This window comes from Bombina bombina, chromosome 3 (genome assembly GCF_027579735.1).
Source record: "Bombina bombina isolate aBomBom1 chromosome 3, aBomBom1.pri, whole genome shotgun sequence".
Taxonomy (NCBI): domain Eukaryota; kingdom Metazoa; phylum Chordata; class Amphibia; order Anura; family Bombinatoridae; genus Bombina; species Bombina bombina.
The window spans coordinates 248663114-248688260 of record NC_069501.1 but is presented as its reverse complement, the minus strand read 5'-3'; the positions used below and the strand labels follow the sequence as shown (position 1 = coordinate 248688260).

The following is a 25147-nucleotide window of genomic DNA, read 5'->3' as shown; positions in this document are numbered from 1 at the left end:
TGCATCCTGTAAATCTATTGTGGACATATAATTCCCTTGCTGAACAAAAGGCAATATAGTCCTTACAGTTACCATCTTGAACGTTGGTATCCTTACATAACGATTCAATAATTTTAGATCCAGAACTGGTCTGAAGGAATTCTCCTTCTTTGGTACAATGAAGAGATTTGAATAAAACCCCATCCCCTGTTCCGGAACTGGAACTGGCATAATTACTCCAGCCAACTCTAGATCTGAAACACAATTCAGAAATGCTTGAGCTTTCACTGGATTTACTGGGACATGGGAAAGAAAAAATCTCTTTGCAGGAGGTCTCATCTTGAAACCAATTCTGTACCCTTCTGAAACAATGTTCTGAATCCAAAGATTGTGAACAGAATTGATCCAAATTTCTTTGAAAAAACGTAACCTGCCCCCTACCAGCTGAACTGGAATGAGGGCCGTACCTTCATGTGAACTTAGAAGCAGGCTTTGCCTTTCTAGCAGGCTTGGATTTATTCCAGACTGGAGATGGTTTCCAAACTGAAACTGCTCCTGAGGACGAAGGATCAGGCTTTTGTTCTTTGTTGAAAGGAAAGGAACGAAAACGATTGTTAGCCCTGTTTTTACCTTTAGACTTTTTATCCTGTGGTAAAAAAGTTCCTTTCCCACCAGTAACAGTTGAAATAATAGAATCCAACTGAGAACCAAATAATTTGTTTCCCTGGAAAGAAATGGAAAGTAGAGTTGATTTAGAAGCCATATCAGCATTCCAGGTCTTAAGCCATAAAGCTCTTCTGGCTAAGATAGCCAGAGACATAAACCTAACATCAACTCTAATAATATCAAAAATGGCATCACAGATGAAATTATTAGCATGCTGGAGAAGAATAATAATATCATGAGAATCACGATTTGTTACTTGTTGCGCTAGAGTTTCCAACCAAAAAGTTGAAGCTGCAGCAACATCAGCCAATGATATAGCAGGTCTAAGAAGATTACCTGAACATAGATAAGCTTTTCTTAGAAAAGATTCAATTTTTCTATCTAAAGGATCCTTAAACGAGGTACCATCTGACGTAGGAATGGTAGTACGTTTAGCAAGGGTAGAAATAGCCCCATCAACTTTAGGGATTTTGTCCCAAAATTCTAACCTGTCAGGCGGAACAGGATATAATTGCTTAAAACGTTTAGAAGGAGTAAATGAATTACCCAATTTATCCCATTCCTTGGAAATTACTGCAGAAATAGCATTAGGAACAGGAAAGACTTCTGGAATAACCGCAGGAGCTTTAAAAACCTTATCCAAACGTATAGAATTAGTATCAAGAGGACTAGAATCCTCTATTTCTAAAGCAATTAGTACTTCTTTAAGTAAAGAGCGAATAAATTCTATCTTAAATAAATATGAAGATTTATCAGCATCAATCTCTGAGATAGAATCCTCTGAACCAGAAGAGTCCAAAGAATCAGAATGATGGTGTTCATTTAAAAATTCATCTGTAGAGAGAGAAGATTTAAAAGACTTTTTACGTTTACTAGAAGGAGAAATAACAGACAAAGCCTTCTTTATGGATTCAGAAACAAAATCTCTTATGTTATCAGGAACATTCTGCACCTTAGATGTTGAGGGAACTGCAACAGGCAATGGTACATCACTAAAGGAAATATTATCTGCTTTAACAAGTTTGTCATGACAATTATTACAAACAACAGCTGGAGGAATAGCTACCAAAAGTTTACAGCAGATACACTTAGCTTTGGTAGATCCAGCAGGCAGTGGTTTTCCTGTAGTATCTTCTGGCTCAGATGCAACGTGAGACATCTTGCAATATGTAAGAGAAAAAACAACATATAAAGCAAAATAGATCAAATTCCTTATAAGACAGTTTCAGGAATGGGAAAAAATGCCAAACATCAAGCTTCTAGCAACCAGAAGCAAATGAAAAATGAGACTGAAATAATGTGGAGACAAAAGCGACGCCCATATTTTTTAGCGCCAAATAAGACGCCCACATTATTTGGCGCCTAAATGCTTTTGGCGCCAAAAATGACGCCACATCCGGAACGCCGACATTTTTGGCGCAAAATAACGTCAAAAAATGACGCAACGTCCGGCGACACGTATGACGCCGGAAACGGAAAAGAATTTTTGCGCCAAAAAAGTCCGCGCCAAGAATGACGCAATAAAATGAAGCATTTTCAGCCCCCGCGAGCCTAACAGCCCACAGGGAAAAAAGTCAAATTTTTGAGGTAAGAAAAAATATGATAATTCAATGCATAATCCCAAATATGAAACTGACTGTCTGGAAATAAGGAAAGTTGAACATTCTGAGTCAAGGCAAATAAATGTTTGAATACATATATTTAGAACTTTATAAATAAAGTGCCCAACCATAGCTTAGAGTGTCACAGAAAATAAGACTTACTTACCCCAGGACACTCATCTACATGTTTGTAGAAAGCCAAACCAGTAATGAAACGAGAATCAGTAGAGGAAATGGTAAATATAAGAGTATATCGTCGATCTGAAAAGGGAGGTAAGAGATGAATCTCTACGACCGATAACAGAGAACCTTATGAAATAGACCCCGTAGAAGGAGATCACTGCATTCAATAGGCAATACTCTCTTCACATCCCTCTGACATTCACTGCACGCTGAGAGGAAAACCGGGCTCCAACTTGCTGCGGAGCGCATATCAACGTAGAATCTAGCACAAACTTACTTCACCACCTCCCTTGGAGGCAAAGTTTGTAAAACTGATTTGTGGGTGTGGTGAGGGGTGTATTTATAGGCATTTTAAGGTTTGGGAAACTTTGCCCCTCCTGGTAGGAATGTATATCCCATACGTCACTAGCTCATGGACTCTTGTTAATTACATGAAAGAAATGTACCTTGAGACCAAAGATGGTGACGCAAAAAAGTGGGCACGGAGGACTGGACATCTGTTCCAAATCCACAAAACCAAGTCTTGCAAGCTCCATCCACCTTGGGAATAGTACCCCAGAGTTTCAAGTTGGACGCCGCTAAGAAGAAACGTTTTTTTGAATGTTGAAGGAGGAGAAAAGGAGCCCCAGGTTTATCCCATTCCTTAGATATAATATATGACACAAAGGATGAAACTGGAAAAACCTCCGGTGTTTAAGACTTGTCTGAAAATGATGTCCAATTTGTGAACTGGTTTTTCCTCAGTTGGAGAAGAAAAGGAATTTTTAAAAACCTTTTGAATTTCAGTTAAGTAAGGATGATCCATCTTAAATGGAAAAGGTCCTCAGACTCCTTATCTGAACTCCCAGACGCATCCTCAGATGACAACTTACCCTCAGAAGATCTTCTGGATCCTGCGAATGACTGAGACTAAAAGGAAGTACAGGGGTACTATTTGTGGTGACATAGCGTAGAGATTTTATCCCTGGACTTAAAACACTACGCCTTTTTCATGTAAGCAATTCCTTCCCTCATAGATACACCTTTCCCATATAGCGTTTAAGTGCCATATCATAAACCACTCCCTATTGAATTGGGGCATAAAAACTGGAAAACCAGAAACACTCCACTCTCTTCTCTTCCCCCTCCTGCTGAAGATGGCTGACTTTGGACAAAGAGAAAAAAACACACATTACAGAATTTGGCGTATTCCACCTTATCTCCTGGGATAAAATTATCTGTAATTATTTTAGTTAGTTAGCAATATTTAACTCCCTAACTGCCACAGCTTAGCCAAGAACGCCAATCTCCCACTACCTTCCCCACTCCCCTCAGCGTCTCGGAGTGAGCTGCATGACCTGATGCTGAGGGACCGAGTTGGGAGTAATTTTAAAGGGCTAGGCACCTGCAACAGTAAAGTCCTATTCACTGCTCCCTCAGTGTCCCAGAGAGAGTCTTTGTATGACTAACACTGAGGAACCGGAGTTGGGAATAAAATAAAATGAAGGACTAAGCTCCCTGTAAATAAATAAAAAAAGTTATTTGATAATACAATTGACTTGAAAATAAAAATGATTTAGAACTACAGTTCAGCTTATAAAAAATAGCATGCATCCGTATTAAGCATATAAGTGTACAATATAAAACATGTAATAAAATAGTTGGACAATCTTATCCGTTATAAATGTTAAAAGTCTCTCCTTGATAAATGTAACAAGTCTCTCCTTGAAGACTGAAACAAAATCAGTCTTATTGGTAGTCTTGTTACACACTGTATCAGTGTTTTAGATAGTGGTTCCGTCTTTACTCAAAGTGACTAGAATCAGAAGAATCCATCGGTGTGACAGGTTTTGACCAATCATGAGATCGTTATATCGTCGAATGAAGTTGATATGTATAGATTTTAATCTCGGGTGGAATGCTGTATATTGAACAGAATCTATTTACGAACTAGCGTTTTAATAGCCAAAAGTGTCCATGCAGTATTACTGATCTTGCTAGTGGCAAGTAGCTGGGAATTATACTAAAGCAATATCTTGTCCGTATACACACAAGATATATATATTTACCCAGAGACTTAGTACACCTGGTAGATTAGTGGCAAAACCATAGTATTTGTTCTTGTAGTAGTCAGAAAAAACATAATTTATGTAAGAACTTACCTGATAAATTCATTTCTTTCATATTAGCAAGAGTCCATGAGCTAGTGACGTATGGGATATACATTCCTACCAGGAGGGGCAAAGTTTCCCAAACCTCAAAATGCCTACAAATACACCCCTCACCACACCCACAAATCAGTTTAACGAATAGCCAAGAAGTGGGGTGATAAGAAAAAAGTGCGAAAGCATAAAAAATAAGGAATTGGAATAATTGTGCTTTATACAAAAAAATCATAACCACCACAAAAAGGGTGGGCCTCATGGACTCTTGCTAATATGAAAGAAATTAATTTATCAGGTAAGTTCTTACATAAATTATGTTTTCTTTCATGTAATTAGCAAGAGTCCATGAGCTAGTGACGTATGGGATAATGACTACCCAAGATGTGGATCTTTCCACGCAAGAGTCACTAGAGAGGGAGGGATAAAATAAAGACAGCCAATTCCGCTGAAAAATAATCCACACCCAAAATAAAGATTAAATTTTATAATGAAAAAAACTGAAATTATAAGCAGAAGATTCAAACTGAAACAGCTGCCTGAAGTAATTTTCTACCAAAAACAGCTTCAGAAGAAGAAAACACATCAAAATGGTAGAATTTAGTAAAAGTATGCAAAGAAGACCAAGTTGCTGCTTTGCAAATCTGATCAACCGAAGCTTCATTCCTAAACGCCCAGGAAGTAGAAACTGACCTAGTAGAATGAGCTGTAATCCTTTGAGGCGGAGTTTTACCCGACTCGACATTAGCATGATGAATTAAAGATTTCAACCAAGATGCCAAAGAAATGGCAGAGGCCTGCTGACCTTTCCTAGAACCGGAAAAGATAACAAATAGACTAGAAGTCTTACGGAAAGTCTTAGTAGCTTCAACATAATATTTCAAAGCTCTAACAACATCCAAAGAATGCAACGATTTCTCCTTAGAATTCTTAGGATTAGGACATAATGAAGGAACCACAATTTCTCTACTAATGTTGTTGGAATTCACAACCTTAGGTAAAAATTCAAAAGAAGTTCGCAACACCGCCTTATCCTGGTGAAAAATCAGAAAAGGAGATTCACAAGAAAGAGCAGATAATTCAGAAACTCTTCTGGCAGAAGAGATAGCCAGAAGGAACAAAACTTTCCAAGAAAGTAATTTAATGTCCAATGAATGCATAGGTTCAAACGGAGGAGCTTGAAGAGCCCCCAGAACCAAATTCAAACTCCAAGGAGGAGAAATTGACTTAATGACAGGTTTTATACGAACCAAAGCTTGTACAAAACAATGAATATCAGGAAGATTAGCAATCTTTCTGTGAAAAAGAACAGAAAGAGCAGAGATTTGTCCTTTCAAGGAACTTGCAGACAAAACCTTTATCCAAACCATCCTGAAGAAACTGTAAAATTCTCGGAATTCTAAAAGAATGCCAGGAAAAATGACGAGAAAGACACCAAGAAATATAAGTCTTCCAGACTCTATAATATATCTCCCTAGATACAGATTTACGAGCCTGTAACATAGTATTAATCACAGAGTCAGAGAAACCTCTTTGACTAAGAATCAAGCGTTCAATCTCCATACCTTTAAATTTAAGGATTTGAGATCCTGATGGAAAAAAGGACCTTGCGACAGAAGGTCTGGTCTTAACGGAAGAGTCCATGGTTGGCAAGAAGCCATCCGGACAAGATCCGCATACCAAAACCTGTGAGGCCATGCTGGAGCTACCAGCAGAACAAACTAGCATTCCTTCAGAATCTTGGAGATCACTCTTGGAAGAAGAACTAGAGGCGGAAAGATATAGGCAGGATGATACTTCCAAGGAAGTGACAATGCATCCACTGCTTCCGCTTGAGGATCCCTGGATCTGGACAGATACCTGGGAAGTTTCTTGTTTAGATGAGAGGCCATCAGATCTATTTCTGGAAGTCCCCACATTTGAACAATCTGAAGAAATACCTCTGGGTGAAGAGACCATTCGCCCGGATGCAACGTTTGGCGACTGAGATAATCCGCTTCCCAATTGTCTATACCTGGGATATGAACCGCAGAAACTAGACAGGAGCTGGATTCCGCCCAAACCAGAATTCGAGATACTTCTTTCATAGCTAGAGGACTGTGAGTCCCTCCTTGATGATTGATGTATGCCACAGTTGTGACATTGTCTGTCTGAAAACAAATGAACAATTCTCTCTTTAGAAGAGGCCAAGACTGAAGAGCTCTGAAAATTGCACGGAGTTCCAAAATATTGATTGTTAATCTCACCTCCTGAGATTCCCAAACCCCTTGTGCCGTCAGAGACCCCCACACAGCTCCCCAACCTGTAAGACTTGCATCTGTTGAAATTACAGTCCAGGTCGGAAGAACAAAAGAAGCCCCCTGAACTAAACAATGGTGATCTGTCCACCACGTCAGAGAGTGTCGTACAATCGGTTTTAAAGATATTAATTGAGATATCTTTGTGTAATCCCTGCACCATTGGTTCAGCATACAGAGCTGAAGAGGTCGCATGTGAAAACGAGCAAAGGGGATCGCGTCCGATGCAGCAGTCATAAGACCTAGAATTTCCATGCATAAGGCTACCGAAGGGAATGATTGTGACTGAAGGTTTCGACAAGCTGATATCAATTTTAGACGTCTCTTGTCTGTCAAAGATAGAGTCATGGACACTGAATCTATCTGGAAACCCAAAAAGGTTACCCTTGTCTGAGGAATCAATGAACTTACCCCAGGACACTCATCTACATGTTGAAGAAAGCCAAACCAGTACTGAAACGAAAATCAGCAGAGGTAATGGTATATATATAAGAGTATATTGTCGATCTGAAAATGGAGGTAAGAGATGAATCTCTACGACCGATAACAGAGAACCTATGAAATAGACCCCGTAGAAGGAGATCATTGAATTCAAATAGGCAATACTCTCCTCACATCCCTCTGACATTCACTGCACGCTGAGAGGAAAACCGGGCTCCAACCTGCTGCGGAGCGCATATCAACGTAGAATCTAGCACAAACTTACTTCACCACCTCCATAGGAGGCAAAGTTTGTAAAACTGATTTGTGGGTGTGGTGAGGGGTGTATTTGTAGGCATTTTGAGGTTTGGGAAACTTTGCCCCTCCTGGTAGGAATGTATATCCCATACGTCACTAGCTCATGGACTCTTGCTAATTACATGAAAGAAAAGGAGGTTTGTTCCAGATAACCTCAGTTTCTTTAGAATTGATCCATGTTGAATTTTGTGTATTTAACACACAGTTTGAATCCTTCAGTATCTTCTACGCATTTCAGACCTTGGGCCTTTATCAAGATGTCTTTTTTTTTTTCTTTAATTTTATCATCTTTATTAACGCAAAAACAAAGAAAATATACAAACAAAACAAAAACACATACAAAGAGAAAAACATAATTTCCCAAAAGTAATACAATCAGAATATTAAATCAATTGTCAAAAACAGAGAGCTTCCAATTCAATAATATATAATTAGTCCTTTCATATCCTTTATCATTTCCCAATAAGCTATTTGGTTCCCTAGTTCCCCCCCCCCTCCCAAAAAAAACCAAAACAGAAAAAAAACACATTCTTTCTCTTTCTTTCCTCTTTATATAATCCTACATAGTTTGCATAATTTCTCTCTCCTATCCTCTCCTCCTCAATTCAATTTAGTATTAATAATTTGTTCTATATGGAGTACAACACCTTCATTTTGAGAACACACAAAATCCTTCCAAGTCTAACAATAATTTCTTAACTTCCACCATAGAGGGTACTTTGCGGGTAATCCAATTTTTAAAAATAAGTGACCTAACAATTATTATCACCGTAAGTATAAAATTCGTGTTACTCTCCCAAGAAATATGACCTGTCAAAAAAAGAAAAGAATACCTTTCCAATTGTACCTTCCCTTTAACTATCGTCGAAAGATAATGTTCCATCCTTGCCCATAGCTGTTTTAACTTAGGACAGTCCCACAACAGATGAGCTAGATCTGGGTCATGAAAGGAACATTTAGAGCAGGGGTGTCCAAACTTTGCTCTCCAGAGGTTTTGGAACTACATTTCCGATGATGCTCAGCCAGCATTTTATCTAGCTGAGCATCATGGGAAATGTAGTTCCAAAACCTCTGGAGAGCAAAGTTTGGACACCCCTGATTTAGAGCAAATATTGGACACATTTTTGTTCCATTTGGTAACTCTGCGTGGGGTTAAGTAGTCCCTATGCACCACTCTAAATTGTGTTTCTCCAACATTGGTGTGTCCGGTCCACGGCGTCATCCATTACTTGTGGGAAATGTTCTCCCCCACAGGGAAAGGCAAGGAGAGCACACAGCAAGAGCTGTCCATATAGCTCGCCCTCTGGCTCCGCCCCCCAGTCATTCTCCTTGCCGCTCTGAACAAGTAGGTAAAAAGATGCAGCAAGGCTGTAGCTGGGATTGTGGTGTGTAAAAACTGTTAAATCCAACAATTAGCTCCGGTTTGCTTGTTTTAGACACCTAAATCTAGTCAGGAAGGCCCCTTCACTCTAGTGTGCTGAGGGAGGAAGCCTCATTTTGGCACTTCAGCTGTGCAGTTGAATTTCAAGGCACTGCATGCAGATTCATGTGAGAGGGTCCTGTGGTTCAGAAAGTGACTCCAAAAGGCTTTTTTCTGTGAATGGTGACCCCTAAGGACAATCAGACGCTGACGATGCCTTATCTATTTTACCCTCACATCAATCGGAATTGGCTGTGAGGGAAGGGCTGTCTGAGGGTGAAATTTCAGTCTCAGGAAAAATTTCTCAACAGGCAGAACCTGATCTAGTGGCGTTTAAGCTAGAACATCTCCGCGCTTTGCTTAAGGAGGTATTAGCTACTCTGGATGACTGTGATTCCATGGTAGTACCAGAGAAGTTGTGCAAATTGGAAATTTTTTTAGAGGTCCCAGTGCACGACAACGCTTTTCCAATACCTAAGAGGGTAGCGAACATAGTGGAAAAGGAGTGGGAGAAGCCAGGTGTACCCTTTGCCCCACCTCCTATATTTAAGAAAATGTTTCCCATAGTAGACCCTAGAAGGGACGCATGGCAAACGGTCCTGAAGGTTGAGGGAGCTGTTTCAACACTAGCGAAGCGCACAACTATTCCTATAGAGGACAGCTGCGCTTTCAAAGATCCTATGGATAAAAAATTGGAAGGATTGCTTAAAAAGATTTTTGTTCAGCAAGGGTTCATCCTTCAACCAGCTACGTGTGTTATTACTGTCACTTCAGCTGCGTCCTTTTGGTTCGAAGAACTAGAAAGGTCGCTCCAGAAAGAGACTTCCTATGAAGAAGTCATGGACAGAATTCACGCATTAAAGTTAGCTAATTCCTTTATATTGGATGCCGCCTTTCAAATAACGAAATTGGCGGCGAAAAACTCAGGTTTTGCTATAGTAGCGCGAAGGGCGCTTTGGCTAAAATCCTGGTCGGCAGATGTGTCGTCCAAGACTAAGTTACTGAATATTCCTTTCAAGGGTAAGACCCTTTTTGGGCCGGAATTGAAGGAAATTATTTCAGACATCACTGGGGGTAAGGGCCATGCCCTCCCACAGGATAGGCCTTTAAAGGCTAAGAACAAGTCGAATTTACGTTCCTTTCGCAATTTCAGGAACAGACCGGCTAATAACTCCACTGCCGCTAGACAAGAAGGTAACGCGGCCCAGCCCAAACCCGCTTGGAAGCCCATGCAAGGCTGGAACAAGGGTAAACAAACCAAGAAACCTGCTGCTGCTACCAAGACAGCATGAAGGGGTAGCCCCCGATCCGGGACCGGATCTGGTAGGGGGCAGACTATCTCTCTTCGCTCAGGCTTGGGCAAGAGATGTTCTGGATCCCTGGGCACTAGAGATAGTTTCCAAGGGATACCTGTTAGAATTCAAGGGACTTCCTCCAAAGGAAAGGTTCCACCTGTCTCGCTTATCTTCAGACCAGATAAAGAAACAGGCATTCTTACATTGTGTAAGAGACCTATTAAAGATGGGAGTGAAAAACCCAGTCCCCTCCGGGGAACAAGGTCTAGGGTTTTACTCAAACCTGTTTGTGGTTCCCAAAAAAGAGGGAACTTTCAGGCCAATTCTGAATTTAAAGATATTAAACAAGTTCCTCAGAGTTCCATCCTTCAAGATGGAAACCATTCGGACAATCTTACCAACAATCCAGCAGGGTCAATTTTTGACTACCGTGGATCTAAAGGATGCGTATCTGCATATCCCAATCCACAAATCTCATCATCAGTTCCTGAGGTTCGCCTTTCTGGACAAACATTACCAGTTTGTGGCTCTTCCATTCGGTTTAGCCACCGCTCCCAGAATTTTCACAAAGGTGCTAGGGTCCCTTCTAGCGGTCCTAAGACCGAGGGGCATCGCTGTAGCACCTTATCTAGACGACATCCTAATCCAAGCGTCGTCCCTTTCCAAAGCGAGGGCTCATACAGACATTGTGTTGGCTTTTCTCAGATCTCACGGGTGGAAAGTGAACATAGAAAAAAGTTCACTGTCACCGTCCACAAGGGTTCCTTTTCTGGGAACAATAATAGATTCTGTGGAAATGAAGATCTTTCTCACAGACGTCAGAAAGACAAAGCTTCTAAAAGCTTGTCGAGTTCTTCACTCTATTCCTCAACCCTCCATAGCTCAATGCATGGAAGTAATAGGACTAATGGTCGCAGCAATGGATGTGGTTCCTTTTGCTCAAATTCATCTAAGACCATTACAGCTGTGCATGCTCAATCAGTGGAATGGGGACTATACAGACTTGTCTCCCCAAATTCAAGTAGACCAGGTAACCAGGGACTCACTTCTCTGGTGGTTGACCCAGGATCACCTGTCTCAGGGAATGAGTTTCCGCAGACCGGAGTGGGTCATCGTCACGACAGACGCCAGCCTCTTGGGGTGGGGCGCGGTCTGGGACTCTCTGAAAGCTCAGGGCCTATGGTCGCGGGAAGAGTCGCTTCTCCCGATAAACATTTTGGAACTAAGAGCTATATTCAATGCGCTCCTGGCTTGGCCTCAGCTAGCGGAAGCCAGGTTCATAAGATTTCAGTCGGACAACATAACGACTGTTGCGTACATCAATCATCAGGGGGGAACAAAGAGTTCCCTAGCGATGAAGGAAGTAACCAAGATAATCCAATGGGCAGAGAATCACTCCTGCCATCTATCTGCTATTCACATCCCAGGAAGGCGGACTATTCGAGTCGTCAGACTTTCCATCCGGGGGAGTGGGAACTCCATCCGGAGGTCTTTGCTCAGTTAACCCAATTATGGGGCATTCCAGACATGGATCTAATGGCGTCCCGTCAGAACTTCAAGATTCCTTGCTATGGGTCCAGATCCAGGGATCCCAAGGCGACTCTAGTGGATGCATTAGTGGTGCCTTGGTCGTTCAACCTAGCATATGTGTTTCCACCGTTTCCTCTCCTCCCCAGGCTCATAGCCAGGATCAAACAGGAGAAGGCCTCGGTGATTCCGATAGCTCCTGCGTGGCCACGCAGGACTTAGTATGCAGACCTGGTGAATATGTCATCGGCTCCACCATGGAAGCTACCTTTGAGATAGGACCTTCTAGTACAAGGTCCATTCGAACATCCCAATCTAGTTTCTCTGCAGCTGACTGCTTGGAAATTGAACGCTTGATTTTATCCAAGCGTGGGTTTTCAAATTCTGTGATTGATACTCTGGTCCAAGCCAGAAAACCTGTGACTAGAAAGATTTACCATAAAATATGGAAAAAATATATCTGTTGGTGTGAATCCAAAGGATTCTCCTGGAGTAAGATTAAAATTCCAAAGATTCTCTCCTTTCTCCAAGAAGGTTTGGATAAAGGATTGTCAGCTAGTTCTCTAAAAGGACAGATTTCTGCATTATCCGTCTTGTTGCACAAACGACTGGCAGCTTTGCCAGATGTACAAGCTTTTGTTCAGGCTTTAGTTAGAATCAAGCCTGTTTACAGACCCATGACTCCTCCTTGGAGTCTAAATTTAGTTCTTTCAGTTCTTCAAGGGGTTCCGTTTGAACCTTTACATTCCATAGATATTAAGTTACTATCTTGGAAAGTTCTGTTTTTGGTTGCTATTTCTTCTGCTAGAAGAGTTTCTGAATTATCTGCTTTGCAGTGTGATCCACCCTATCTGGTGTTCCATTCAGATAAGGTTGTTTTGCGTACTAAGCCTGGTTTTCTTCCAAAAGTTGTTTCCAACAAGAACATCAACCAGGAAATAGTTGTTCCTTCTTTGTGTCCGAATCCAGTTTCAAAGAAGGAACGTTTATTACACAATTTAGATGTTGTTCGTGCTTTAAAGTTCTATTTAGAAGAAAAAAAAGATTTTAGACAAACCTCATCCTTGTTTGTCGTTTACTCTGGTAAGAGGAGAGGTCAAAAAGCTACTGCTACCTCTCTCTCTTTCTGGCTGAAAAGCATTATCCACTTGGCTTATGAGACTGCCGGACGGCAGCCTCCTGACCGTATCACAGCTCACTCTACTAGGGCTGTGGCTTCCACATGGGCCTATAAGAACGAGGCTTCTGTTGACCAGATATGTAAGGCAGCGACTTGGTCTTCTCTGCACACTTTTGCCAAATTCTACAAATTTGATATTTTTGCTTCTTCGGAGGCTGTTTTTGGGAGAAAGGTTTTGCAAGCCGTGGTGCCTTCTGTTTAGGTAACCTGATTTGCTCCCTCCCTTCATCCGTGTCCTAAAGCTTTGGTATTGGTTCCCACAAGTAATGGATGACGCCGTGGACCGGACACACCAATGTTGGAGAAAACAGAATTTATGCTTACCTGATAAATTACTTTCTCCAACGGTGTGTCCGGTCCAGGGCCCGCCCTGGTTTTTTTTTTTTAATCAGGTTGAAAAAAATTTCTTTATACACTACAGTCACCACGGCACCCTATAGTTTCTCCTTTTTCTCCTAACCGTCGGTCGAATGACTGGGGGGCGGAGCCAGAGGGGGAGCTATATGGACAGCTCTTGCTGTGTGCTCTCCTTGCCTTTCCCTGTGGGGGAGAACATTTCCCACAAGTAATGGATGACGCCGTGGACCGGACACACCGTTGGAGAAAGTAATTTATCAGGTAAGCATAAATTCTGTTTTCTCTATAGTATGATGAAGAAAAGAGTCTTTGAGCTTTTTTAAGGGTATTCAACAATACTTTATCTAGTTCCTCAAGATCTACCATTTTTGTCCAATGAGAAACTAAATCCCCTATTGTGGAACTTTCTTCTATGGACAGGAGAAACCCATAAATAACGGACAATAGCCTCTTCCCTAATTTTTTGGAATCCATAAGGGGATGATCGATCCATATTTGAGGGAATATCTTAATGACAAATGTCTTAAGGTTAATTTTTCTGGCCTTATATACCGGATGTCTTTGTCTTTATTAACCCTTACTTTGTTTTCAGGTGATTTCAGCTGTGTTTTTCATTAAAGAGGTACTGACAGTGGATATATTCTCTCTATGTAAATAAACATTCTATAGAATACAATGTTGGCATTTTACAATATTTGCTATATTTGCTAGGATGGTATAATGGAATAAATTATTTAAACGGATACTGTAGGCCAATTTTTATAATATCCTAACATAGAAAAGATTAGCTCATTCTTTACAATACATTCATATCAGTCAATAATTAAACAATTAAAGCAAAACATAAGAAGTCTAATAGTGGGAAAAATATATATATATATATATATATATATATATATATATATATATATATATATATATATATTTATACATTTATATATAATTATAAATTAATAATACCCTGCATGTTGATAAATATTTTAAACACTAATAATTAATACAAAAACATCAGTATTAATTTATAATTATATATATTTGTATTCTTTTTTCCACTAATAGATTTCTTGAGAAACTTGTTGAGACATTTTAAGTCCAGGATTGGGCGATAAGTCCCCTCCATTTTGGGAACCACAAAGAGGTTTGAGTAAAAATCTAGACCCCTTTCTGAGACCGGCACCGTGATGATTACTCCCAGGGAAGAAAGGTCCCGAACACAATCTAAGAAACCTGCCTCGAAGACAGTCTTGAAAGGAGTAATCTGCTCCTTGGAGGACAAGATTTGAAACCTATTCTGTATCCCTGAGATACGACATCTAACACCCAAGGATCCTGAACATCCTGAACCCAAGCCTCTGAGAAAAAGGACAGTCTGCCCCCTACTTGATGCGATCCCGGATCGGGGGCTGCCCCTTCATGCAGATTTGTTGTTTGAGGGCTTCTTGGTCTGCTTGGATTTGTTCCAAGTCTGGTTAGGCTTTCAAGTAATGTATTATAAAGGTTTTAGGGTAATTATCAATTAAAGCCCCACAAATAGTTTATCCCATCACGAGGTCTAGAAATTCTAGAGGAGTAATTGTTTATTGTTATTGGGGTGCTCACTGTCCGTTATGCAAAATGTATAAAAAAGGATAAAGAAAGATGGACAAGGAATGCGAGCACCCAAAGAGAAATAGAATCTATTATCAACATGCCCATGCATGTAAAGACAGAGGAGACCCAACAGGGATATAAAATATAACTTTTATTAAGGATATAGTAAAATAAAAAATATATGTAGTATGTAAGTGCATTAAAACCTAGATTAATATATGGAAATAATGAGCTGGCAACCACACCGTGGTAGGAAAATTAAAAGGATTAGCAAATAACTACAGTATCTGATAAGGAGCTAGTGAATGCTACGAGCTGAAAAGTAAATGAATTACCAGGGAGAAGCACCATAACAAATTAACTACAAGGCGAGGTAAACCCCGCAACTGATACCACTAATAAAGGTGCAGGTCCAAGGTAGTCAAAGAAATATTGCATACTCGAGTAGATGTAACAAATTAACACGCTACCATGGAAAGGAACGGAACCGTGACAAATTAACTAAAAAGCGAGGTAACTTCTCAGTTAGATCTTGCAACAATTAAAGCTAATAAAAGTGCAGTTCCAAGGGTAGCGAAATAGTTATAATAGACTCAAATAAGTGTAGTCAGTATAACTGATTATCATCAAGTCAGTAAAGTAGCCAGAATATCCTACTACCATGGAGAAGCGCCAAACAATTTAACTAGAAGTGAGACTGATTCTCTCAACAAATGATCGCTAATAAAAGTGCTGGTCCAAAGGTAGTGAAAAAGCTAATAAATGCTAAGTAACTTACAAAGTGGTTGCCAGCTCAGGGAAACGCCTGATGCGCATTTCGCCGACAATGACAAAGCCGTTCAACTTCAATTAATTCTGACAAAGAGTCATACCAATAAGTGGCCGCACCTGCTACCGTGGCTCCTGCAGCAGCCGGTTGAAACAGGAGACCCATGTTTTGAAACATCCTTCTTAAGTAACTTTCCAATTTCTTGTCCATAAGATCCCTAAAAGAGGAGCTATCCTCTAGAGGGATAGTAGTATGCTTGGCGAGAGTGGAAATGGCACCATCCACCTAAGGAATGGAGCTTCACAGTTCCAAATGAAAGAAAGGAGTTCCGATCTTTTCCTAATCCTTCGCAATAACCACCTCCCAAAAAAACAAACCGGACAGGACTGAAATCGTTATCGCCCTGCAGCTACAAATTCCCTTCCATAGCGTACAGGAACAGTATTAGGAGGAAACTGCGCCCGGTCACATGGTGCGCAGGTCGGAGACCGCCCCCACTCGAGTCAAAAGCGAGCAATGCTAATATCAGCTGCATAGCGCTGAAAAAAAAAAATAAATCCCACGCTTCCATCTGCCATAATAATAAAAATCCCCTCATGAGCCAGACCCCATACACAAAGTGCTCCGTTGGCAAAGGAGCTAAGCAGCACACGTCTTCCCCAACTGCTCTAAAATCCACCTCAACTACGGAGGAGATTGTACCCAGATCAAATAGTGTCACACTGTGATTTATAGGTCCTTACAGCAATCCCAGATGAAAAATACAAAAGGACTTACCCTCCAGGATCAGCGCTGTGGAGCAGACACAGCCTCTCAAGGTGTGACAGTCTCTCCTCAATGTGTCTGACAGTGACCTGAGTGGAAAAAAAGGGAAACAGTGTAAAAAAATAACACTGGTTCCCCCAAGGGGTTGTTAGATTAAATAGCTAGATATTACACATAGCACAATTCCTGCCACATCAAGATGCTAACACTCAGCACTACTCTCACTTAGAGATTTACATAGCTACTTAACCCCAGTCCTCTCTTGAAAGGAAAATATCCATTAAATGACAATCAATTTCTTCTTGCACTTTCTCTGCCACCTCCTTTAGTGACAAAAGGCAAAGAATGACTGGGGGGATAGGGGAAGTGGGAGGGATATTTATAGCCTTTGGCTGGGGTGTCTTTGCCTCCTGGTGGCCAGGTGTTGATATTCCCAACAGTAATAAATGAAGTTGTGGACTCTCCCTGCCTTTGGAAAGAAATAGGGTACTGTCTGGGTTTTTTCCCTGTTGTGTTTGCCATGTGCTGCTGGCAGTCATTTTACTCACCTCTCTTCCTGACTATGGTGCATTGTGGGGGATGCTGCTCACTTCCTGCACTTCCTTTTATGGCCAGACTGGTGTGCATCATCCATGTGAGACAGGATGCAGTCTCAGAATTGTGATGTCATCACTTATTATTTAAAGGGCCTCTGTTCAATATGCTTTGCCTTTGCGTTGTCTCAGACCTGTTTGTGAGAGTTCCTGTGTATTACCTGACTGCCTGACGTCCTTCCTGGTTCCTGATCCCTGGCTTGTTCCTGACTCTGCCGTTTTCCTTGTTCCTGATTCCGGCTCGTCTGACTATTCGCTTTGGCTCCTGACTCGGCTTGACTGACTACCAGCTCTGGTTTTGACTCCTGGCTTGTTATTTGACTTGTGGACTTTTTATTATTTTTTGCTATTAATAAAGGTGTGATTATTTTTGCACTTCTCGTCTCAGTCTGATTCCTGGCACCCTGACAGGTACTTATAAAACCCATGCCTCGCATAATAGTCCCCAGGCTATGATATACTCATGAGTACCTACTAATAGCCTATATGCTAAGCAGGTGCCAACACCACAACCCCCCACTTAAAGGGTCAACACCAAAATTGTTATTGTTTAAAAATATAGATAACACCTTTACTACCTATTCCCCAGCTTTGAACAACCAACATTGTTATATTAAAGGGACAGTCAAGTACAAAATAATCTCATGATTCAAATAGGGCATGCAATTTTAAACTTTCCAATTTACTTTTATTATCAATTTTGCTTTGTTCACTTGGTATTCTTAGTTGAAAGCTAAACCTAGGTAGGCTCATATGCTTTCTTAGACCTTGAAGGCTGCCTCTTATCTGAATGCATTTTGACAGTTTTTCCGCCAAAGGAGGGCGTTAGTTCATGTGTGTCATATAGATAACATTGTGCTCACGAACCTGGCGTTAACAAGGAGTCAGCACTGATTGGCTAAAATGCAAGTCTGTCAAAAGAACTGAAATAAGGGGGCAGTTTGCAAAGGTTTAGATACAAGGTAATCACAGAGGTAAAAAGTGTATTATTATAACTGTGTTGTTTATGCAAAATTGTGGAATGGGTAATAAAGGGATTATCTATCTTTATAAACAACAAAAATTCTGGTATTGACTGTTCCTTTAATATACTTTAAAACCTCTAAATTTCTGCCTGTTTCTAAGCCACTACAGACAGCCTCTTATCACATGTTTTTTTATTTGCTTTTCACAACAGGAGACTGCTAGTTCATGTGGGCCATATAGATAACATTGTTCTCAAGCCTGTGAACTGACTAAAATGCAAGGCAATAGATAATAAATAAAAAGTCATGTGATCAGGGGGCTGTCAGAAGAGGCTTAGAAACAAGGTGATCGCAGAGGTAAAAAGTATATTAATATAAGAGTGTTGGCTGTGCAAAACTGGGGAATGTGTAATAAAGGGATTATCTACCTTTTCAAACAATAAACATTTTGGAGTTGACTGTCCCTTTAACTGATAGGCACCTACACTACTGGACTTACTATAAGCAGACAAAACTGCTTCCATTACATAGCCAATCCAGTGCTGTACACGAGACAGCAGAGGATAAATATAAAGAGTATAACATTGAACCATCAGGAGAAGGCTAGGGACCGGTCCCTGCAACACCTTTGGTAGACCTGCGACTAACTCCCAAAGGGTGTTCTTGTGCCACTACCCATACTCCAACAACATCCCTATGTCCAGACTGTAGCTCTCTGAGGGGAACTGGTTATCAATCACTCTGAGAGCACTTCTCACAAACATCTGGAGCACCTTCCTTCTTCATCTTTATACTGGTGAAGGCAAAGACAAGACTAGATTCCAGTAAGGTGGGAGAGGTTTTTGCTCTTGGAGTTTTGGGATATATAATTCCCAGGAGTAATGGATCATGGACTCTCACCAGCTTTATGAAAGAAATATGGGTTCATTGTTTATATTGTATATTAATTTTTGTGCAGAAATCGCCCCCCACCCCACCCCAATATGCTCAAATTATAATGACATTCTTGCTTGGTACATAATTAAACAGAGGAAAGAACTATTAATAAAACAGACGCCTACCTGCCTGCTTGGCATCATTTGGTTTAATGCAGCGAACATAAGAGGGCTCTTTGGACATAAGAATTTCCATCAGTTTGGCTAAACTATTTTTAAACTGAGTTGCTGCCTGTGGAGGGAAAAAACAGAGGTTTGATAAGCAAATAATCGTATCCTAACAGGACAAGACAGGTACAGTAAAAGGACAATGAGTAAAACCTATGCTAAAGGTAACTGTTTTCAAATCAGGGACCGGTTATCAATTAAAATGCTACATACAATGCACATTTAAAGGGACAGCAAAGTCTATATTAAATTTCATGATTCATCTGTATCATGTCATTTTAAACAATTTTCCAATGTTCTTCTATTAACTAATTTCCTTTTTTCTTTTGAAGAGTATACCAAAATAGGCTCAGAAGCAGCAATGTACTATTGGGAACTAGCTGCTGATTAATGGCTGCACATAAAAGCCTCTTGTCATTGGTTTATGCAATGTGCTCAGATAGCTCCCAATAAATGATACCCCTTCAGTAAAGGATGCCAAGAGAAAGAAGATAAACTGATAATAAAAGTAAATTGGAAAGGTGCTTAAAATTGTATATTCTAGAAGAATTATGTCCCTTTAAAGCTACACATTATGTTAGTTTTCAGCAAATAATACCAAGAGAACAACGCATATTTGACGATAAAAGTAAATTGGAAAGTTGTTTAAAATTGCATGTCCTATCTGAATCATGAGTTAAATTTTGACTAGAATGTCCCTTTAATGATAAATGTTTCAAGTATTATTAAGTTTCCCTTTGATTTGATTAAAAAAAATATATAAAATTGATACTTACATGATAAATTAATTTCTTTCATGGTGGTGAGAGTCCACAAGCCAGTACTCCTGGGAATTCGATTCCTGACCACTAGGAAAATACAAAGATACCCAAAACTCATGGAGCACTTAAAAAAACTCCCACCTCATTGGTAAACTAGTCTGACGTATAGCCAAGCAAGAAGGAGTGTAGGAAAGGACAATATCAAGGAAAAAGGAGCAGGGGAAAAAGGAGGCGCAAACTTAAACTGCCGCCATAAAAAATAGCAAAAAATGTGCGGGTCACGTGGACTCTTACCACTATGAAATAAATTAATTTAATAGGTAAGCATTAATTATATTTTCTTTCATAAAGGTGATGAGAGTCCACAAGCAATTACTCCTGAGAGCAAATACCCAGGTTGTGGAGTCCACAAGTAATGAGGACAGGGCAAAAACAATTTTTTAAATACATCTATATCTTCTAAATTTAAATTATAATTGTTTTTCCTTTTCTCTTCTCTATTTTTTTTTTCTACGCTGTCCTTTTTTGTCTCTCAATACCTAAGGTCTAGAATCTACTGTTTGAAGGACGTTCCTACCAAAAGCCGCATCAGAAGAAGCAAAAACCTCAAAATTGTAGAATTTGCTAAAGATATGTAAGGAAGTAGCTGCCTTGCAAATTTGATCAACAGACTCCTCATTCTTAAAAGCCCAGGAAGTACCAAATGACCTAGTAGGATGGACACAAATATGTTTAGGAGCAGGCTTTCTTGCCTCCAAGTAAGCCTTGCGAATCAAAAGCTTCAGCCAGGAAGTTAAAAAACAGCTGTTGCCTGCTGACCTATTCTAGAACCAGAAAAATGAACAAACTAGAGGATTGCCTAAAATACTAGCCCGCAAATAGAATATCAAAGCTCTTACAGCATCCACATTATGAGGAAGCCTCTCTTTAGCCTTCTTTGGATTAGGACACAAAGAAGATACAACAATCTCATGATTAATAATTGTCTGAAGACACAACACTTTAGGCAAGAAATCAAACTTTGTTCTCAAACTGCCTTATCCTGATGAAAAACAAGATAAGGAGGCTCAAAGAAAAGAGCAGACAATTCAAAAACCCTTCTAATACCACAAAAAACAGTTGTGCTATACAGCACACGGATATATACACACAGAAATAATTTTTAAAGAATAAAGAGTTTAATAAAAATACCAGAATTTAGGTGCACATGTCAGAGTATAAGGCTGGATTTGTTGTTAAGAAACCCTTCTAGCAGAAGAAATTGATAAAAATAACAAACCCTTCAAGACAAAAGCTGAATATTCAAATTGTGCTTATATTCAAAAGGAAAACCCTGCAAAAAAAAATGTTCAAAGGACAAGAAAACTATTTATGTAAGAACTTACCTGATAAATTCATTTCTTTTATATTGGCAAGAGTCCATGAGCTAGTGATGTATGGGATATACAATCCTACCAGGAACGGCAAAGTTTCCCAAACCTCAAAATGCCTATAAACACACCCCTCACCACACCCACAATTCAGTTTAACGAATAGCCAAGTAGTGGGGTGATAAAATAAGTAGTAAAAAGAATACAAAAAGAGGAACTGGAGATAAAATTGTGTTTTTTATACAAAAATCATAACCCCCATAAAAAAGGGTGGGCCTCATGGACTCTTGCCAATATGAAAGAAATGAATTTATCAGGTAAGTTCTTACATAAATTATGTTTTCTTTCATGTAATTGGCAAGAGTCCATGAGCTAGTGACGTATGGGATAGAAATACCCGAGATGTGGGAGACCACAGAAGAGTCACTAGAAAGGGAGGGATAAAATAAAAACAGCTATTTCCGCTGAAAAAAATAATTCCACAAAAAACATAAGTCTTTCTTATAAATTTCACATAAATTTCAAGGAAAAAAAATTAAATCATAAGCAGAAGAATCAAACGGAGAGCTGCCTGAAGAACTTTTCTACCAAAGGCTGCTTCAGAAGATGCAAATACATCAAAATGGTAAAATTTAGTAAATGTATGCAAAGAAGACCAAGTTGTTGCTTTGCAAATCTAATCAACGGAAGCTTCATTCTTAAAAGCCCAAGAAGCGGCGACTAATCTAGTAGAATGAGCTGTAATTCTCTGAGGCAGAGACTGCCCCACCTCCAAATAAGTCTTGTGAATCAAAAGCTTTAACCAAGATGCCAAAGAAATGGCAGAGGCTTTCTGACCTTTCCTAGCACCAGAAAAAAACAACAAATAGACTAGACATCTTCCTGAAATCTTTAGTAGCTTCGACATATTTCAAAGCTCTTACAACGTCCAAAGAATGCAAAGATCTTTCAAGAGTATTCTTGGGATTAGGAGACAAGGAAGGAACAACAATTTCCCTACTAATGTTAGAATTCACAACCTTAGGAAGAAATTTAAGCAAAGTCCGCAAAACAGCGTTTTCCTGATGGAAATTCAGAAAAGGAGACTCACAAGAGAGAGCAGACAATTCAGAAACTCTTCTAGCTGAAGAGATAGCCAAAAGAAACAACACTTTCCAAGAAAGTAGTTTAATATCCAAAGAATGCATAGGCTCAAAAGGAGGAGCCTTCAAAACCAAATTAAGATTCCAAAGAGGAGAGATTGATTTAACAACAGGCGTGATACGAACCAAAGTCTGAACAAAACAGAAAGAGCAGAGATTTGTCCCTTCAATGTACTTGCAGACAAACCTTTATCCAAAGCATCCTGAAGAAACTGTAAAATTCTAGGAATCCTAAAAGAATGCCAAGAGAATTTATGAGAACACCGTGAAATATAGGTTTTCCAAACCCAATAATAAATCTTCCTTGAAAACGGACTTACGAGCCTGTAACATAGTATTTATCACCGAGTCAGAGAAACCTCTATGACTAAGTACTAAGCGTTCAATTTCCATACCTTCAAATTTAGCGATTTGAGATCCTGATGGAAAAATGGCCTTTGAGAAAGAAGGTCCAGCCTTAAAGGAAGTGGCCAAGGTTGGCAACTGGACATCCGGACAAGATCCCAAAACCTGTGAGGCCATGCTGGTGCTATCAGAAACACATGTGATTGTCCCAATATGATCTTGGAGATCACCCTTGGAAGAAGAACTAGAGGCGGAAAAATTTAAGCAGGTTGGTAAAACCAAGGAACTGCTAATGCATCCACTATCTCCGCCTGAGGATCCCTGGACCGGAAAAGGTACCTGGGAAGCTTATTTTTTATATGGGAAGCCATCAGATCTATTTTTGGGAGACCCCACATCTGTACAATCTGACAAAATACATCTGGATGGAGAGACGACTCCCCTGGATGTAAAGACTTATGACTGAGATAATCCGCTTCCCAATTGTCTACACCTGGGATAGGTATCGCAGAAATTAGACAGGAGTTGGATTCCGCCCAAGAAAGTATCCGAGATACTTCTTTTATCGCCAAAGGACTGTGAGTCCCCCCCCTTGATGATTGACATATGCCACAGTTGTGATATTGTCTGTCTGAAAACGAATGAATAATTCTCTCTTTAATAGCGGCCAAGCCTGAAGAGCCCTGAAAATAGCACCGAGTTCTAAAATATTGATTGGTAACCTCGCCTCTTGAGGATTCCAAACTCATTGTGCGGTCATAGACCCCCAGACAGCTCCCCAACCTGTGAGACTTGCATCTGTTGAAATCACAGTCCAGGCAGGACGAACAAAAGAGGCCCTTTGAATAATCCGATGATGGATTAACCACCAGGACAGCGAGAGTTGAATGTTGGGATTTAACTATATCAACAGTGATATCCGAGTATAATCCCTGCACCATTGATTCAGCATGCAAAGCTGCAGAGGTCTCATATGAAAACGAGCAAAGGGGATCGTGTCCGATGCTGCAGTCATGAGACCTAAAACTTCCATGCACATAGCCACTGAAGGGAATGATCGAGACTGAAGGTTTCGACAGGCAGAAACCAATTTCATTTGTCTCTTGTCTGTTAAAGACAGAGTCATGGACACTGAATCTATCTGGAAACCTAAAAAGGCTACCCTTGTCTGAGGAATCAAGGAACTCTTTGGTAAATTGATCCTCCAACCATGTCTTTGAAGAAACACCACAAGTTGATTTGTGTGAGATTCTGCTAAATGAAAAGACTGAGCCAGTACCAAGATATCGTCCAAATAAGGAAACACCGCAATACCCTGCTCTATGATTACAGATATAAGGGCACCGAGAACCTTCAAAAAGATTCTTGGAGCTGTTGCTAGGCCAAATGGAAGAGCAACTAACTGGTAATGCTTGTATAATAAAGAGAATCTCAGAAATTGATAGTGGTCAGGATGAATCGGAATATAAAGATACGCATCCTGTAAGTCTATTGAGGACATGTAATGACCTTGCTGAACAAAAGACAGAATAGTCCTTATAGTCACCATCTTGAAAGTTGGGACTCTTACAAAATGAATAAAAAACTTCAGATCCAGAATTGGTCTGAAAGAATTTTCCTTCTTCGGGACAATGAATAGATTTAAATAAAAACCCAGACCCTGTTCCAGAATTGGAACTGGTACAATCACTCCTGAAAGCTCCAGATCTGAAATACAGTTCAGAAAAGCCTGAGCTTTCACAGGATTTGTTGGAACATGAGAAAAAGAAAGAAAAAATCTTCTCACAGGAGGTCTTATTCTGAAACCTATTAGATATCCCTGAGAGACAATATTCTGAATCCAATAATTCTGAATGGAACCTGCCCAAACGTCTTGAAATAATTTCAATCTGTCCCCCACCAGCAGAACTGGATCTAGGGCCGAACCTTCATGCAGTCTTGGGGGCTGGCTTTGGTTTCTTGTAAGACTTGGATTTATTCCAACTCAAGGATGGCTTCCAATTGGAACCAGAGTCTTTAGGGGAATGAGTAGTTTTCCCTGTTCTCTATTCTGACAAAAGGAACGAAACCGATTAGAAGCTTTAGATTTGCATTTTGACTTTTTATCTTGAGGCAAAAAAACTCCCTTCCCCCCAGTAATAGTGGAAATAGAATCCAACTGAGAAACAAACAAATTATTACCCTGGAATGATAGAGATAGTAACCTAGATTTAGATACCATATCAGCATTCCATGATTTGAGCCTTAAAGCTTTTGTAGCTAAAATAGACAAAGACATAGATTTAACATTAATCTTGATGATATCAAAAATAGCATCAAAGATAAAATGATTAGCATGTTGAAGCAAACGAACAATACTA

At 40.0% G+C, this 25147-nt stretch overlaps 1 protein-coding gene across 5 annotated transcripts in view; it reads right to left on the bottom strand.

The window, feature by feature from the left end:
* Positions 1 to 25147, bottom strand: part of MYO1C (myosin IC) — a 567598-nt gene that overhangs the window by 105022 nt on the left and 437429 nt on the right. For all 5 annotated transcript variants that reach the window (XM_053706236.1, XM_053706241.1, XM_053706239.1 and 2 more), the window contains one exon: positions 19128 to 19233. In XM_053706236.1, the coding sequence (XP_053562211.1) occupies positions 19128 to 19233 (106 nt within the window). The remainder of the gene's footprint in view (positions 1 to 19127; positions 19234 to 25147) is intronic.